The sequence below is a fragment of the Vicugna pacos genome, chromosome 3 (assembly GCF_048564905.1).
Source record: "Vicugna pacos chromosome 3, VicPac4, whole genome shotgun sequence".
NCBI lineage: Eukaryota > Metazoa > Chordata > Mammalia > Artiodactyla > Camelidae > Vicugna > Vicugna pacos.
In genome coordinates this window covers 7,970,983-7,990,181 of record NC_132989.1, presented here as the reverse complement: position 1 = coordinate 7,990,181, position 19,199 = coordinate 7,970,983, and the positions used below count along the sequence as shown (strand labels likewise).

Genomic DNA, 19,199 nt, shown 5'->3' with positions numbered 1-19,199 from the left:
CTTTGCCAGTGTGATTCAGCCACTATTAGTTATTTCTGCAAATGGGAAGGAGAAAGGAAATGTCTGAGTCCTCTATGAGTTAGTGCAGCGGACCTGCAAGGTGCTTGGATTTCGGTGACCAGAAAATTGCTCTCACCTCCATGTCATTACGCTCCCAGTGAACTAGCCCCCAAGCGTGTTTGTGTTGGGGATCTAATATATTGCCTTTCAATCAGAGCTGAGAGCCACTGAACACACAGACAGAACATGACGAGCAGGTCAGGAAAGCAATAAAGATTTTACAGAGCTGTCCAAGGTGCTAAATTTACTCAATAATGGGTTTGGCACCATAGTGTTAACCTCTCATTTACTACCAGTTTGAGGGACTAAATTGAAGTAGCTGACTTCATTTACCTTGAAATGTATATTTTATGACATTATGTAAGTAGATTGAAAGGGCACTGCAGTTTTAACAATTTAAAGGCTAAAGCATGTTTAAGATGAAACTTGAATATTTATTGTATATTGCACTTAAAGTATATAGAATGTTAAAATGTATTGATTAAATTTGTAAAAGGCATTATAAAAGTGACAGGTAGTATAAAAGATGTATGCCTTTTAAAATCAAATTGATAGTATATGCTATCTCTTCAGTGGTCACAAGTGTAATTTTTTTGCAGTTTTATATGGTAATTTGAAAAATCTGTAATTTCACATTAGGAAATGATTGAGCCTAGGATGTTAAAAAAAAAAAAAAAAGAAGAAGAAATTTCCCATAAGGGGAAGAGCTGGATGTTTCATTTAATCTTTTGTCTCTGAAACTGTTCCTAAAGTCTTATTTTTTGTGACATTAGGAGGGAGCAGAGTATAAGGACCCTTCCATTCTAATATGCAATTTTAACATTTCTGAGAAGAATGAGCACTTGACTAGTAAGTACTAATATCTGATTTTTCAAGACTTTTTTTGTCAAGGGAGATATTCTCTTCTTTTTATAATGTTTAAAACATCTCCCTGCTTGCAGTTTAAAACATAAGGGCAAAGATTAGACTCTTCCAAGATAACTAATCCTATCCTTGGATTAAATATATATATATATATTTACATATATAATATATATATATATCTTATATATATATATACCTCCCATTGGGGAATTAAGAAGACAAATACTAGTATCCTAAATATTGAAAAGCCCCAGAATCTCCATATAGAGCTAATGCTTGTTCCCCAATCTACATCCTGCATCAGATAATTTTTCTTTTCATGCCTTTGGATTTCTACTCTCTTAAAGGAATAGAAAATGTTTATTCCTTAAAAACAGCAACAACTTTTTGCTGACCTATTTCCTTTCGCAATTGAAAATCTGGCTTTACCAGCCTTGCCATGGCCATCGATTGATGATTTTGTGAATGAGGGTCTGGAGAGAAAAAAAAAAATGGATGAGCCATGTTAAATCTGTTGAGAGTTAGCAGAAACACTGGGGAGAGTCAAGGATGAATGGGGTTCGAGAAACAGTTCCATTATCATTGTATACGTTTTACTTGTGTTTTGGAACCACTGTAATAAAAATACTGAATGAGCTATATAAATGCAGAGAGCAGATCAGGCCTTACTTCCTATGTTGCAACCCAATCGATTAGCAAGTAATTTCTGAGCTTCCTGTGGCCTCGGGAGTCACACACCAGCATCTTTCAAGGCACACCATCCTCCCAGAATCAAGGGACAGGGTTCTACAGGGATTGCAAAAGATTTCTGCCACCATCTGGTCCTACCCTCTTTATCCAATCCCGATACATCTGAAGAACCACTCTCCATGCTGGGCTGGCTAGTCCTCCCTCTCCTGGAAGTTAACAGGTTCGGCTCCTTCCAATCTCCATACATTTGCTAATTTTGCCATGGCATCATTGAGGATGCTGGCTTCAATCTGTGCCCATCTACAATGCCTTCCCGTCCTCTAAAGCCTGGTCGTGAAGGTGGTGGTGGTGGTGGCAGAGTAATGGAAAAGATAACTGTTGTTTATTGAAAGTGGGACATTAACTCACTCAGTCTTCACGGTGAAGACTCCATTTGGCAGACGAGGAAACTGAGACTCAGGGAAGTCAGCCAGCTTGCTCTGAGGTCACACAACTGATGAATGGCTGAGCAGGGATTCCACCCCAGGCCTGTTAGACATCAGAGCCTGAGCTCTTCATGATTACACTATCCATCAGAACTAATTCCACCTTCACGGATACCCCAGCTCCTCATCGCTCTCCTTCCTCTGAGAAACGGAGCTGACCGCGCCACGCGGCCCTGCACACCGGTAGGCGTCACGGGGTCATTTTGCTCTGGTCTTGTGCGTGTCAGCCTTCACTCTCCACAGCCGGCCTGTAGGCGCTTTGAGGCCATGGGTGCGTCTTGGTCTCCTCTAAGCACCTGGCACAGTGTTCAGCACACCACAGCCCTTGGGAAACGCTTGCTGAGGAGTTTATTCTAAGGTAGTTACTGATGTTCAGAAGTGCATGCTGAATTCACAGGAGGAAATGACCAAGTCATATACTTGGCATAGTTTATAAAAGCAGAAGACTTAAATTTGGTGCCACATTTGCCTCCAGAGGTTTTAATCCAATATACAATAAATTCCCAAAAGTCAAGTCTTGGTCACTGTGGGGGTTTTTTTATATCACTTTTTTTTTTAAATGAATTTGCTCCTTCACTCCTGCTGGCTTGGGCTTACTTTTTCATTTTGTGATTAATATACTGAATCATGTCGGTGCGGACATTATCTCAAGTCACAGGCTGCTGGCAACGTGAGGTGGGGCTTGGTGTGCATCAGCCTGTTACTAACTGTACTCTCAGGCTTTTAGAAATACTTAGGCATTTGCACACCCTTGGAAACCAGGCATCTCATGTCTGATATGCAGCCATGGCCAAGTCATCTTTCCTTCCGTTTTATGACAGTAAAATCTCTGAGGATTATTTACCTTCCTTGAGAATCTTCTCTTCGGCATCTGATCTCAAATGTGTTGCCAATAAGCTCATATGCACTGGCCCCACCTAGCCTTCCAGGGGGAAAGAGAACAACGGTGTCTGACTGTCCAATACTGAGTCCATTTATAAAGGTGGTTCAATGTTTTGAGTAATGCGAACCCAGATGAGCAGGGGAGATGGCCTCAGCTCTCTTTCAGCCAGAGCACATACGGGCCAGCTCATAAAGCCAGATGGGCACCTGTTCACCAAGAGAACATTCACTGCAATCTTCAGAATCAGATTTTGAGACTCTGGGAACTCCCTTATAAAACTAAAGCCCAGGGATGCTTCAGTAATTTGGGAAGAAAACCCATTTGGCTTTATGCTCCCACAAGGAGAAAGGAATGGCTTGAGGAATGTAGAAGAAAGCTCCGTTATCAAAGTCAAGTTGACTTGGGTGAGTCCTGAGAAAGAAGGACAATGCTCCTCTGTCTCCGCACATTTCCCTGACACCCACTTTTCACCAATTGCTTTGCTGTACCAGGGGATTCAAGATACAGTGGGTCCAACCAAACATCAGGAAAATAAAACGACATGAAGTGGCAAAATCACTCCTGACTTAAAGGCGATAAGCATCTATCAATAAAATCAGCCTTGATTCCATTCACCTCCTCACTCTGGAGTTTACTACAGGGTCCAAATTTTGAACAGTACATTCAGCTTACTGGCCTTTAAGTCCTAGCTCTTTCTGCACTGATGGGAAAACCTAAAATCTGAAAAACTGACTGCAAGTTTCTGGCAGCCCGCTTCCCGCGGAGCTGAACGTACAGTGCAATGAACACCAGTTTTCCTGAGAGGTGTTTCTGAGGAGGGGAGTTTTATATCCCAGCTTCCTTTATGTTTATTCAGCCAAATGGAAAACTCCACAATGGTAGACTTTGCATCCTAAAAAATCATATAATGAGAGCAGTGAGGGAAAGAGTAAAACAAACCAAAATAATACTTGAGCACTGTTTAGTTTCTAATCCTCTGAGACGTTCCTCAAATTTTTCTTTTCTTTTTTCTGTGAATATGAACTTCTTGAAACAGAGCTTGTGATCATTAGAAACCTTTAGCGTCGCACTTTAAACATTCGTTACTCAGAAGCCCCGTGACTGAGAAGAGTCACTTACATTTAGCATGGATGTAATTAAACATGTTTCTGTTGAAAGGGGCATTCTCATCATGGCTAAGGACCACTTTAGAGTAAATTGAAATGGAAAGGAGGAGCATAGATGGGGCGTAGGTAGCAAGTGGTTATTTCCAGGGAGGCATAAAATGCCAAATGTGTAACAACTATATTTCACAACCCTGCACCCTAAAGACTTCATAGGATTTCATTCTACAAGAAGCTTCAACTGAAGCTTACCGAACCTCCGCGCACACACTCATTGCCCAGGGTCTTTAAAGAAAACCTAAATTCAAACTACAATCACAATCTGCAGAAATTTCCAAAACAAAAGGAATTAACTATTTTGAAAGGGTCTACAGCTATTAACACAAGAGGCATCAAATGCATTTTAGTCTAAAGAAAATCCACCTGGGGCGGTGGGGAGGGGGAGGGGATGGGGCTTCTGAACCTGCTCTAATTTTAAAGTTGATTTTGCGTTCGCCTTCGATGAGCGCCCTCTTACTTCTCAAACATACTAGCTTGTATCATCGTGCCTCGTGACTCGAGGCGCACCAGAAAGCTTTGAATTTTGTTTCCTCGTATAGAAGACTCGGGAATCCCACGAAATTAAAGCAGGTTGTAAGCTAACGCAACTATACCAACGTAAGACATACTAACTTACATGATTGACTTTTACAGTGGGAAGAAAAAGGCTGTTTTCGAGCAGCTGTTATTGCCTCAATGGAAAAAAAAATCAATGAAAGTGAAATGAACAAGAGATTTTTGTCTGCGTTGCAGTTAATACCACTGAAGAGCTATGGATATTAAAAGGTCAACAAATAAATTAGCCAGAGTGTTATGAAATGAATGATTTGGCTTATAATTTTATTGAGTGAAAATTGCTCGCTGCCTATTAGACCAGGTAATTTTTATCCGGTGCCTCAATTACTGTTCCGTAAGCAATAATATAGTTGTAAGAGCTGTTGGTTCGATCGCGTGACCTCTGAGAAGCTGGCAGGACAGCTGACTTTACTATGATGGATCACTAACCCTGGTCTCCATGAGGTGCCAAACCTCCCTCTCCTGCAAGGGGATCTCATAAAAGAAACATTACGGCTTGATTCATTTTGCCAAAATGTTCGACTTTTCAAGTGTCAGCAGTTAAGTCTAAATTGTGAAACTAGGTATTCCTGAGAAGAGCTATGACAATGGCTTCCCCCCAACCCCCTGCCTTTGCTCTCCTGGCATTCTCTTCTAAATGGTGTCATGGTAATTGGTGAATGGGGGCCTGGGGTGCCTCCCGCCACAAATACAGTGAAAAATGGTGTCTGCACCCTTGTGACTATGACCTGCTTGGAGGTACAGAGCTGAACTTGGTAACCTCCGGCTGGCTCTTCTTGTTCCAATTCATTGTACCGGTTTAAGACCCGCGCTCTGGGTTAGGTCCTGCTGAGTGGCCTTGGAAATCGACTTTCTGATCAGGATGAAAGTCTGCGCTTAAAGAGAAGGCTGTGGACAGAGATGCCTTTTTCAGGGGTAGGTTGTAAAGTCAGCACATGAAACAAAAACTGCCCAGAGTCAAAATTACCCTTGAAACTCTTTTAAGTTGCCAAGGCCTGGGCTCTTAGAAACACGAAAGCCAGAAATTAACTACTTCTGTTTCTCTTTGTCTTTTGGCCATGGCTTCCCCTTCCCCAGGGCAGAGGAGAAAAAATATCTAGTTTGAAAGTAAACAAAGAGATTTACTGTCCTGTGCGTGTCTGTGGCTGTTCTGTGGATGTGTGTTTGGCGTGTGTGTACACAAACGTATGTGTGTATTTATATTTTTGGACAAGTACGTGTAGTTAAACTTGAGTAAGTGATGTGTGCAGGCTGGAACCGGGCTGTGCTTTCAGGATATCTAAGGGGGGGGGGTTGGGCAAACAGAGTGGACTTTTTGCTTCTTAAATTGTGGAACACCATTGGTTACCATAGGTACCTCCAGATGAACGGTGTCTGTAAATGATGACTCCCGAGGCTTTACAGACGGTCCCGACTAGAACTGCAATTAAAATCCACTGCCTAGAGGTGGCTGGGGCTTCGTTCTTACGACTTCAGTGCTTAATTGAAGTGTTACTCAAGGCCGAAGACCTCTCAACCTCTCAGGGTCTCTGTTTCTAAGGGCTTTGGCCATTAAGAAGACGATATTGGATGGTGAGAGGGTTGAGGGGAGTTAGCCCCTTGCTCCTCCTGTGACTTCTCCTTGAACGAATGAGTAATAATATTCAAGGTCCCCGTATGCAGGGTGTGACCTGAAGGAGGTTACACTTGGTGCCCCTCATTAAGAGCTCAGTGCTGAAAAAGAACTTGCAGGAGGCTCCAAAATTCAGCTATTGGAGTAACCGTTACTGCAAGTCCTTACCGTGATGATTCTGCAGCTAAAGACACAAAGAATCATCTCCAAGGTTTGTATGTGTGAGTTTTTCATCCCGGCTGCCACTGTCCCCTGGCTCGGCCATCGGTGAGCTAACAGTCTACCGCTTCCCTCTTTCCCTGGCCAAGCTTGAGGGACTTTTAAAGACTAGTTTGCAAAATTGCCTTTTTTCCTTAAACTTCCCTTTCCTTAGTTCTCGGAGGCTGTGCTGAGGGATACTGGCTCTGGACTCGAGGGAGCTGGCTCAGTTCCATGCTCTGCTGTGTATTAGTGTGGGGTTCAACTCCTGCCTCAGCTTCCTCATCTGTGAAGTAGGGTTAAAACCAGCACCCAGCTCAGGAGACACACACTTACTGCTTACTGAGCAACAGGCAGCAATAACATGGGTCACCCTCACTTATTGTCCAGAGAACTTGGGCAAATTATATGCATTCTTAGAGTCAAGGTGTATTACGTGCCCGAGTCCTGCTTGAGACGCGATCCTGTTTGCAAAAGATTGCAAAAGATTCTGAACAGACTCACGGTGAAGAAGGTTGGTGAGGTAGAAAACCTCCACCACTCAGCTGCGTGAGCGGTCTTCTCTGAGCCTCAGGTTCCTCATCTCGAAAATGGGCATGACTCAACAATGACAGAGTAACTTACTGCAGCGTCAGTCAGTTAAAGATAAAATAAATAATCTAAAAGAGTGAGAATTACAACTTTTGTGGGGGCCATGGCCTTGTTAATGAAGCTACAATCTCCCTCCCCAGAAAAGTAGTATGTGCACGCTCATAACACATACACACAATTCCATTTGCAATTTCAAGGGTGCGCAGAACTCAGCCAAACTCTCTTGATAAAAGAAGCTTAAGAGGGAGGGACACCAAGCCCCTAAACTGAGCATATTATCAAAATGAGGAAGTGGACTTTGCTTTTCTGTTTCCTGGCAGACCCAGGGGAGAGAAGGGGAAAGGAACTGCACTCCATAGTTTGTGTTTTTGACAAGAGAATGCAGAGACAAAATGGTTTTTGGGTCAAACTCAAGTGGGCTTTTCCTAAGAGCTGGGTATACTGTATGATTTGCTTTTGTTGCTGTATTTTTGGCTTGAGTCATTTTGGTTCCTGGATAGAATGTTCATAGAATTTCTTGAAATGAAAAGAGATTTAAAAATGAGTAAGGCAAGAGAGAAAGGCCAGCATCACTGTGTGGAAGATGAAGACATGGGGTTTCTTGGCCCTTTCCTGAAGCCCTGAGTCATCCCCCTTTTCTGCTAACAGGCAACATGGTTACGCAAAGATTTCTTACTCGTATTTTCATTGATGCAACTGCAGGTTTTGAATCACGGATAGTCTTTGCATAAAGACTAAAACAATAAAAGCATAATTAGAATACATTGTATACAGCCGACTCCGGTTGGTCTCATTTCGCCCCAGCTCTGCATTTATGATAAATCACTAAACACGAACGCTCTTTAGGGAGGGTGATCCGGGGTCTCATCTCTCCATTGAGCAAAAAACCGTGCCTGTGACGAGAGTCTGAATTTCAATTCTGCGAGTGTACAGTGGAGCTGAATAATATTTGGCACAATGCAGTGCACAACCGAGCCACTAAATGGCTGATTTACTAAATTATTATTAGATGAGCCCTTGCTGTTTCAAATGAAAGTGCAGTCACTGTCTTCCTTCATGGTGGGTTCAAATTGTTCTGTGTTTAAATATTCAGCATGAGGCTAATGTGAACTGATGAACTGAGACTATAAACATTCACTTTCAATACAGACAGAGCGACAGAGATGAAACCTATCATGCGGCCTGCGGAGGTGAAAATGATTTATATTTAAGGATGCCGCTGCCTACTGCCATTACTTTAAGGTACTCTTAATTAGCACGGTGCTGGAAATGACTAATTCCCCCGCGCACAGGAAGAGCAGGCTCCCGGAGGCGGAGATACCTCCTGCACGCCAGCGAGGGAGACGCCACCGTGAGGATTGCTGCCTGTGTTGTTCAGAACCTCGACTTTCATTCATGGCGGGCAGCCCCGCACAAGCAGAGTCACGTGTCTGCTGGGAGAACTATGGTTTCTGGTTTCAACCCAAAGGGTCTCCCATCCATCCTCTCTACCATCCATCCCTCTGCAGTCCGCCTCCCTCGCCGCCAGTACCCACTACACCTGCTGCACCACGGCCACCCCAGCACCTCACTCTCCATCTCACCAGCCTCTCTACTGACACCTGCTGGAATGAAGAGCAACCCTTTGCTCCTCGGACAAAGATAACCCTTCCTCCTCCCTCCCCTTTGAGGGCAGTTATAGGCAAGCTCTTAAAATACTGTGATCACTTACAGTAGATTAGAATTTTTTATTGGTGCCGTGTTGCCATAACAACACGAAGACAGCAGATGACTTAAGCTAAGCTTGCAAAGCAAAAGGCTGCTCATCTGGCAGTTAAAATGAATACAGTTCATTTCACAAGTTTCCCATATGGACTCTTAGTGTATGGTAATGAGGAGACCATATGGTGAGAGAAAATGCACTGAGAACAATTGGGTTCCACTGGCGGAGGGGGAAGTGGGGAGCGAGAACCCGGGTGAGAGATTCTGGAGCGTGTGCTCTCTGGGTTCAAGGTTCGGTGGAGGTTTGTTTGGGTTTTTGCTGGGGATGGTTGTTTTCCATAGGGGTTTCGCGTTTCTTAATCTGTTCCCTTAATATGTCGGCTGTGCGAAAACGACAAACATCTTGCAAATTTTGCAATATCATTCATCACAGACTGTCAGCAGTGTTTGCAAATCTGACTTGCGAGATCTTTTAAATGTGTTGTTCTTAAAAGGCAACAGTACTAAGTTTTTAGACAAAGTGCAGGAAAATTTAAGCACTTCTGACAAGCAGAAACATTAACAGTAATCATTTTTAAAACACTCGGCTTCTTTTGCCTGCATGTTTAGCTGTAAATAATGCTAGAATGTATAAAAGCTTTAAAGTAAAAATGTAATAAATACTTTTTATGATGTTTCATAAAGGCTAAAAAAAAAAAAAATTTGCTGCGAGCCGCGGGTCTGGGCTGTCTGTCCGTGCGGGGCTGTGGGGACCGGCAGTGCCCGCTCTTCCGACTACTCACCAGCTTGGGAACCTGGGAGGACAGCTTGAGAAAGGCTCTAAAGTCAACTCTGCACTGTACATGCTTCATAAAAGATGAATATAGATGCATTAGTTAGACACGGTGAGCTAAATTAGAAGGTCAGGCAGGGCTGGGAGGGCTGAAAAATCACACAAGCAATGAGTGTAATTACTCTTTTTTAAGTCTATTAAGTGGTGGTGTTGTATCGAGGCTCAGGGGTATAGGACATGAGCAACAAGATAAAGTAATGTGTATTTATTACTCCCACTGGATCAATTTACCAGATATTTTCAGCTCCATAAAGCAAAATACACAAATGCCGCCTCTGTTACTTTTCTCGAACGGCTTTACTTTCTCTGGAAGAGGGACTGGCTCTTGGAGAAGAGACGTGTCTGCCCTGTGGAGGTCCCTGTGCCAACCCCTCCCGGTGGGGGAATGAAAGACAAGTGGTGAGAGTTTTAGTAGGTTGGGGCTGAGGTGCAGACGAGGGACAGGAGAGAGAAGCTAATCAAGGCAGAGTCATCTGGGCTTCTGGATCTGGCGGGGAAATGGGAACTTGGAGCAGGGGTAACCGTGAGGCTGGAGGACCGGGGTGCCAATCTGGGTTCTCCCACTTGCTTGCTGTGATGGTGGCAAGTCACCAGCCCGCTGGGAACTTTGACTCTGTGAACTGGAAGTAGCCGCCTTGCAGGGGACAGTAGCCCCCGTTTAATGAAGTCACCCTGTATGCCAGAGAGACCTCTTTGCACGCTGGGGACTGAGGCTGGGGAGGCTGGGTCACGTGCACGGGGCAGTGCATCTGGTTTCCAAAATCCACGTCCACCTGACCCGGAAGCCCACTCTCTTGGCCCCTGTGCTCTTCAGAAACTTTGATAAAGCCATGCCAGGCACCCACTGGGCACGAACCGAGCATGACCTGCTTCCTGGGATTCACTGCTAACGCCCGGAATGCCAGCCATGCTCATGCTCGCTGACCACTCAGGCTGACCACCAACAAAGGGAAAGGGGACAGAGACACCTCTGCCTTCAGATCAGAGACAGCTCCTTGCCCAACATTTCTGGATGTTAGCATTTTAGCATCTCCAAGTTTCCGACTGACCACGGCCCCTACCCGCTCACCTCGATATTATAAGAAAAGTCAACCTTCGCCCCAAAGTTGGTCACGTGTTCCTCTCCCTTCTGTGTGACACAGAACAGAATGTCGCCACTTAAAAACCTCAGCCTGCCCTTCTCCACGCGCTTATGAAAAAGGAAACCAAGAGACATCTGGGGTGAGCGTAATTACAGTATTTCAAATCTGTGTGCGCAGCAACGATCACTGACGGTGACTTTCAGGGACGAAATAATTTACAGAGAAGGGGTCGGCTCGCTCCCGTTCCCACACGGTAAACGGGGATGATGCTGCTCTCCTGACTCGTCTCACAAGAGGGGCTCCAATAAAACAGAGCCTGTACGAGGTCTTTGAAAACAGCCCCAGCCAGTGGACAAAGGCACATTATTACGGAGAGCTGTCTGCTTGGTCTTGGGCGCAGTTTCATTTGACAGAATATGTGGGTGGTTGTATGAATCTAGCTTTGTCTATTCACAAACACATGGGTTTAATAAAGCGGAGTTTGTTTTTTAAGGTGTGTGGTCCCCGGCTCACTGAAACACTCCTGTTTGACAAACACTGACCACGATTCTGAGAAAGGCGGAGCCCGTTTTATCCCCCTAACAATGGACCGCGGAGTGTAAACCTCCCAGGTCCAACACAGGAACACCTCGTGCTGGCTCCATCCGCCCCTCCCTGACCTTGCTCTTGAACTCTCACTCCACCTCCCCATCTGGAGCCAGGAGGACACCACTCTGATCTGAGTCACACCGAGCGCTTCCTGGGGTGGGCTCCGGCCAAAGCCCTTGCACGGTCAAGTGGCTGGATGCAAGCTGTGGGGTGTTTCCTTAACACACAAACCCATTGTGTCCTTGATTACTCTTCCCAAACCCAGGAAAAAGGGGCTGGGAATTGCAGCACCAGGCCACCGGGGACGGAGGGACACGTGCCCATGCTATTTGTTCAACGTTTCTGAACATGATGTGCAACCAGGAAAATGGTTTCTAAAGTAAGTACACAAAACTCAACTATATATTCCTGTTTCTCTTCTTTCTTGATGAATAAGAAAAGTACCACTTGGCTGCCTCAGACCTCAGCCATTAAACCAAATTTGTCTCCTATTTTTCAGTAAGTATTTATAGAGTGGCAATTGTGGACCAGAAACTATGCCGAGGCACCCACGAGATTACCCCTTCTTTTCTTTATGTGATCCCGCCGAGGTCGGCACAATTATTACCCCCATTTTATAGATGAAGAAACTGAGGCACAGAAGATAAACCTCACACTCAGCTGCTGACCAGGATGATGATTTCCTGGTCTCCAGAGATTGGTTATTAGGAGAGCTCTCAGAAGCCAGGGTCCCACTCTCGCCCTGCTGGCAAGTAATCACAGCTACCTCTTGTTGAGTGCTAAATAAGTGATGATAAAGACAAACCCCCAAAGTAGGAAATATTATCATCTCCATTTGACAGAGAAGGAAATTGACGCACAGAGAGAGAAATAGTTCTGGGGGGGGTGGTGGGAAGAATTCTGACCCCGAATGCAGAGCTGGCAGGTGCGGGCACTCTGAGTCCCCCCTCGCCCGATCTGACTCTCCAGTCCCGTCTGCAGACTCTAGAGACATCAAATCCCAAATGAAAGTGAAAACGGTCGGTGCCCAAATGGAAGCAGTGGGAAGAGTCTGGCAATCCACGCATGGCCTCTTCCTACCATGGGGACACCACAGGCACTGACCATGAGGTGGACACATTATTGACGCCTCTGTGCTACCAAATTACCGTTGATTGTCCCACAGGAAACAGGTGGGAGCTGAGATCGTGCCAGACACAGGAGCCTGCAGGTAACGGTCTCCATGGCTAGTCTGTGCTGTGGAAGGAGAGGGTCGTCCGCTATTATTGTCCGATTCTTTCACTGCTCACCAAGAATGAGCCAGGGTGAGAGGCCGTGTAAGATGGAGGCCCCTTTCAAAGACAAGGCTGCGAACAGACCACGCATCACAGGGTTTCTCCCTCAGGTGGAATGCTCTCAAGGAGCTTCTCCAAGGTCAGCAGCGCTCAGAGGGGGCAAGGCTGCTGCGGGAACTCGGGGTTGAGATGGAGTGTGGCTCCTCCCCTGCGGCCCAGGAGAAGACAGGCTCTGCCTGTCACAGTTTCACCTTCTCCAGGCTCGTCGCGCCCCTCACCCACCCTGCCGGCCCCTCAGTCTGTGCATCAGTTTCGGGGGCAGAGGTGGACCCCAACGTGGATGACAAGTACAGAAGAGAAATCAATAAATGTGCATTGCCCGTCTTGTGCATTGGCAATTGATGACATAGCGAGCGCCGTATGACACTTATTTCTCTGTCTTGAAATTGTATCTAATTTCTCTCACTTGCGCCTTATTTCCCTGCGAGGTTGGATGCCTCCGGAGGTACGAGGCTCATGTCCTAATTGCCCGGTTGCGAGAGCTGCCAGTATGTTTTCTTGGGAGCGCCAGCTGTTCGCCCCCTCACCAGGAATAAGTAAAGATCCTCAGGGGGTAAAAAAGGCAATGTTCTTTTTCCCCTCGAGAATTGATGGGATGTGGTGATTAATAACCTGGACTTTGGAAGCCAGGCTGTGTGAGTTTGAACCTCAGTCTTGCAATTTACATGCTGTGTGAACTTGGGCAAATGATTCAACCTCTATCTATGGTTACTGTATCCTCTAAAATAGAGGGGGTAACAGTACCAACCTCAGAGGGCTTTTGAGAGGCAGAAATGACAGTATATACATAAAAATAAATACATACATAAAATATATATTACCTGGCACAGAAGTGCTTGCTACCGTATTATTGCTTACCTTAGAATAAATATTAAACCCACAAAGCACAAAAATACTGAGTTGCTGATCTATGAACTAATTTTTTATCAATGGCAAAGTTTTCTGCCAATCAACCAAGCCCAAGTTTTCAGAGACCATAACCCAAAGAGGAGACAGACTGACCTTCGGCAAACGCTCGGGGTCGCCAGGGTGCCGGGGAATAACCTTCTGCAACCTCTGGAAGCCGTAATCGATGGTGGGCTCGTTGAGCGCTGCGATGGAGAAGTCACACAATTAGAACAATTTCAAGAAATAAAACAACGCATGATTTGCAACACTGACGGCACAGAAATAACTGGGAAGTCCAAAGTTTCATGGATACTTTTGAATTAGATCGTAAAATGATTGGACGAATGATCCCTTTTCATGAATACTTCCACCATCCACTTCTGCCGCTTGCCATGGTGGGGACTGACTCACTCAAAAGCCCGCGAGTAGCAGGTCCTGAACTCTGCTCTTCTGGCCAAATTCTACATTCCTTCCGTTGTTGAAAATAGAAAGTGAAATGGAACTTGATGTCAGGTTTTGGGATTCCCTTAAGTCTGAAGCTTAGGTCAAAACACTAGAGGGCTTGTCCAAGGGCAAGCCCAAGGGCATCTACAGGTGGTGAACAGCAGAATTAAAAGTACTTGCTTAGCAAAGGGAAGTGAGCCAGAAAGAGAAAGACAAGTACCATATGACATCGCTTATATGTGGAATCTAAAAAAAAGGACACAAAAGAACTTAACTACAAAACACAGACTCGCAGACAGAGAGAACAAACTTACGGTTACCTGGGGGGGAAAGGGAGTGGGAAGGGATAAATTGGGAATTCAGAAATTGTACGTCTTGGGGAGTGATGGACATCTTAGCTATCTTGATTGTGGTGGAGGTTTCCCTGGGGTACACATCTATCAAAATTCATCAAATTGTACATTTGAAATATGTGTAGTTTACTGTAGAGGAACCATACCACAATAAAGGTAATAATTAATAATAATGTCTTTGCTTAGCTGCAGAATCTCTAGCAGACCTCAGCTGATACACCCTCTCGGTGTCATCTGTGGCCAGTAAGCCTGCAAGCGTGTGCTGAGGGGCAGAGGAAACTGGATCTTCTCAGTGTAAAAAGCCTATTCTACCCTTGGGAGAATCTAAAAAAGAGACAGGGATGGGAATGCCCTTGACACAGCACCCTCACATCCAAGATGACAGACCAATTCACCAACATCAATACTATTTCAAGGAAGAGACTAACCTCTGTTGGGCACTAGCACAGAGCAGCTGGGTCTCCAAGAAGAACTCTTAGAAAGACTAACAGAAGAGCAGCCCTGCAGTAGGATTGGGAGACACTGGGCCTTCTGGTACCTATGCTGACGATGCCTTCCTCAAAGCATCCTTGAACTCAACACAAAGTGGACTCTGCTGTGTCAGTTTTGAAATTCCTCCCCAAGATATGAGATGTCTTCAGCCTTCCTCCCCTGCCCAGGAAAGGATGGCAGCCCTGCCCTCTACCCGCGTCCCCCACGTCCTCTAAGCTGTGGGTAGGCGGGTGGCTTTTTTCTTTCCCTTTCTTTTTGCCTGTAAGCAAAGGATTCAACCGCACATTTTCTCCCATACTGAATAAAAAGACAGCCTTTGTAGTTCTGGCGTTTATCTATACATTTAGAAAACAAGTTGCCACGTGCTTGACTTGAAATGCATTTCCATTAACCTAAATTTTAAAAGTAAGATTCGTACTACCACTAACTTTAAAAAAACGGTATTAAATTCAAATAGGTCCCAAGGCTAATGGAAGCAATTTGTATACCAACCCAAACTGACTGGCCCACTTTTCAAAATACAGGTATGATAATCTTGTGGTTTTAAAAGGACATTTAAATTGAAAGACTGTGAATTTAGTACATAATTATACCAGTAGAACCCTTTAACTTGTCAACTTGTAAATCTAAAAGGCTATCAATCATTTCTAAAGAGGAAATAAACCTTAAAATTCCTTGATTGACAGTGCTTACTTTTTATGTAAGGAAAAAAAAAAAAAAGGAGGAAAAAAAAAAAAAGGCTGCATAAAGTGGCCAGAAATCCATTTACAAAAGTACATTGTTTTACATAGGTGAGTAAAAAGCCAATAATTACCCCTCCAAAAGAGACATAAATCAGACTAAGTACTTTTTCCTCACTTGTATATTTTAAGTTAGAGTGAACTTCAGGTAACTTTTCATTAAAGAGATTTTTTCCCCCCCTCAAATGCAAGGCTTGTTGAAGTTGCTAATAGAGCAGCATTTTCATTTAAGATAATGTAATCATTTTTGCAAATAGGAGGTTTAGCCATCTCCCCCCCTCTCTCCTTCCAAACAGTAAACTTTCAACCTGTCTGTTGTGGAAATGAACTAAAACGACACCCAGGTGTACCAAGTCCCACTGTCTATTCTGGCATATGAGTTCGGACACAATATTTATTATTCCCCTCTTTTTATGAATTACTTTCTAAACCCTGGAGAAGAATTCTTTTTTTTTTTCTTTTTCTTTTTTTTTTTCCCAGGTTAGACTTGTAGAGAGAAAGCCATGGAATTCTTTATGCAGGAAAGCTGTTACTCGTAAAATCCACGGTATTTAATCAAGAAACGCACGAGAGTGACACGAATGAGCACCTAGGTTTAAGTTGTACATCACATCCGTCTCCCACCCATAATGCTAATTGCCAGCAAAGAAGCTTAACCATAAAAGCAGCTTCCGACAATTAAATGTATCATTTTAATACCTGAGGATATAAATTCAGCATCCTGAAAATTCTAATTCTTGGCTTTATTTTTCAGTGTAAGCCACCAATAAAACTTGAATTGCTGACCCACCCCTTCAGTTGTTTGCATAATGAATTAATTTCCATGGTGTCAAGAAACCCACGGTTGTTAACCGAATGACTGTCTGATGTACTGGGGGGAAGGATGCGTTCCTCTGGCCATAGGGACAACGCACAGCCGAATGACCGATGTCTAACACCTGCAATTAAAAGAACTGATTCAAATATCATATGGAACTAATAGCTAAAGAGCTGAGGAGAAGTCATTGTGCTGCCATGAAGAGTAATTGAATTAGATATATTAAACTCATTATTCAAAGAGAAATAAGCATCTAGTGTATGGAAGTATGCTCTGAGAGAGGAAATACTTCAGAGAGAGGGACAAAGGCTTTTTATTTCCCATGCCTTTAGGATTTGCTCTATGCTCATATATTTAAATATATTAACCTGCCATCAGTTTAGGTATTGAATATTATGTTGGCCTCGTCCAGTGCTGTAAACAAAGGTACCAGTAAAGACGCAAGAAAAAGCTTGTTGTCAAATTCAAAGGTGCACGACACAACACTGTAAAATGATTATAAATCAATAAAATATGTTAAAAAACATTCAAAGGTGCATGATGATTTCTCTGATTGCACTAACTGGAGAAAAAAATCAAATCAGTTACTGAGTGAGTGGAGCCATCTGATTAAGACTCTTACTTAAAAAAAAAACCCAAAAAACAAAAAACCTGAAACCGGATGAAATGTCTAAGGCTGGGGCTGGTTAAATTACAGCCCACTCACTGGAATATGATGCAGTCTTCAAAAGCAATGCTTTTGGGGAAAAAAATATTTGCTGGCGTATAATCCATTGCTACATCAAGAAGCAGATTACAAGAGCATGTTACAGGGTGAACACTTTTCTTTAAATGAACATACACAGAGAATAAAGAAAAGGTTTCTGTGTATAAACTAGAATACTAGTAGTTATTTCTAAGAAGTGGGTCTTAAAGTGCTTTTCCTCCTCTTTCTGCTGCGTGTTGTCTACATTTTCCACAATGAACATATATTACTTTTATAATCAGAGAAAAAGGTTAAAAGCAAGAGATTGTTGCTGAGATGGAATCTGACCTGCTTGTATAAAGTAATGACATAAGAAACTCTGCCTTAAAAGGGGGTCTGTATACCCTTTAATAACCTTGCCTAGGTTATTACAGACCATAAGAAAAATAAGTAGTGTACTTTTGGCCAGTTGTATAAATATGTGACTATTCATAAACTCTCTGAAAGTCAACAGAGAGGGTAATGGGGAGGAATCATAAAGAATGGTATATTTATTTTCGTCAGTGGGGGTAGTGGTACCTTAGGGACATACATCTACTCTGCAAGAATGTAATATAAAGTTAATCCTTCAACAAAGTGACCTCATTGTATTCAAGCACAGGGCTCAGGGGGCACCAGAAGGAATGGGACCAGTCCGTTTTTTTCCTCTAAAACTTGGGACAATTCTGAGAATCCAGCAGAGAAAGAAAAAGAAATTAATTGGGCATAATTAATCACAAATAAAGAAGTATGAGCATCTTAGGTTGTAAAAAGGAAAAAAAAATGAAGCTGTAAACTGCAAATGGAATGCAGTGATGGGAGCCCCTCATGGCACCCTGCTTCCAAATACCTAGTCCACACTCTCTGAACAGGGTTCGAGAGGGTGTGATCCTAAACCAGTTAGGGATGGTAACAGAATAAGGGAGGCTCAGAGGGATAAACTGGGATTTTAAAATTGTAGAATAGATAAACAAGATTACACTGTATAGCACAGGGAAATATACACAAAATGTTATGATAACTCACAGAGAAAAAAATGTGACAATGAGTGTGTATATGTCCATGAATGACTGAAAAATTGTGAACACTGGAATTTGACACAACATTGTAAAATGATTATAAATCAATAAAAAAATGTTAAAAAAAAGAAAAATCCATAATCCCAAAGAAGGATATCCCCAATTTTTAAATCATCATAATAAAACGGGACTGACGTGGCATTTAAACATTCCACGAGATAATAAAACTGTCCACTGATTTAATAATCATTTCTAGTGCCTCCCATGTGTTCCGATGGCACTGGTAGGAATCAACTGTTTCGTGCCACAGCACCATAAGCCCTTAAAAATAAACTTTCTGAAAGGTGTACACAGTCTAAACCCAAAAACAGATGAACTGCTCTAGTGGAAGCCAGCTCCCACTTTTGCGGCCAGCCTTGCCTGCTCAGCAATCCATTCTCTCGCCTCCCTGATGGTCAGATGGTGGGTCACCACCTCTGCTCCTCTTTCTGACACTAGGATCACACCACACTCCGCAGGAACTTCAAGAGTGATCAGGCTACAGGGGAGCCACAAACACGTGAAGTCAAGACGCCTTCCACCCACCGTCCTGTTCAAACCTAGAGGTAGGTACGGACTATTAGTAGAGTGAGCCCAGGAGGACCACGGGGAGCAGTGCATACAGACCACAGTAAGTCTGAAACACAAAAGGCGAGATTAAATGCTGCTGTGCGGAGAGCAAGCTTGCAGGGCAGATGGATCTGGTTGAGATTTCAGAAGGGTCGTCTCACAGCTCCGACGGGAGGCAGGGAATGGGTGTTGATAAGAAAAATAGGATATATGCACAGGGCTGCCCTCAGCTGGATCAGTCATTACTTTTCAAAAAGGAAGCGTTAATTAAATAGTTTTAAAAAAATCAAACCACTTCATCTGGCCTTGTGTGGGGTCTGCTTGTAAATGGCTTGGGGTTCCCTTCCAATCGCACCATCTCAGACTCCCCTTGAAGGAAACCAGCAACTTTCCAGGCAGAACCAGTCTATGCAGAGCACTCCCGCTTTGGGCTTCGACCGAGGTGCTGGTCAAGACAGAGCAGCTCTGGTTACAG

General features: G+C 43.8%; 1 protein-coding gene across 11 annotated transcripts in view; it reads right to left on the bottom strand.

Annotated features, from left to right (window-relative positions):
• The window catches only part of EBF1 (EBF transcription factor 1), a 376,175-nt gene that overhangs the window by 16,829 nt on the left and 340,147 nt on the right, over positions 1-19,199 (bottom strand). For all 11 annotated transcript variants that reach the window (XM_072953719.1, XM_072953717.1, XM_072953718.1 and 8 more), the window contains exon 11: positions 13,641-13,729. In XM_072953719.1, coding sequence (XP_072809820.1) covers positions 13,641-13,729 — 89 coding nt within the window. The remainder of the gene's footprint in view (positions 1-13,640; positions 13,730-19,199) is intronic.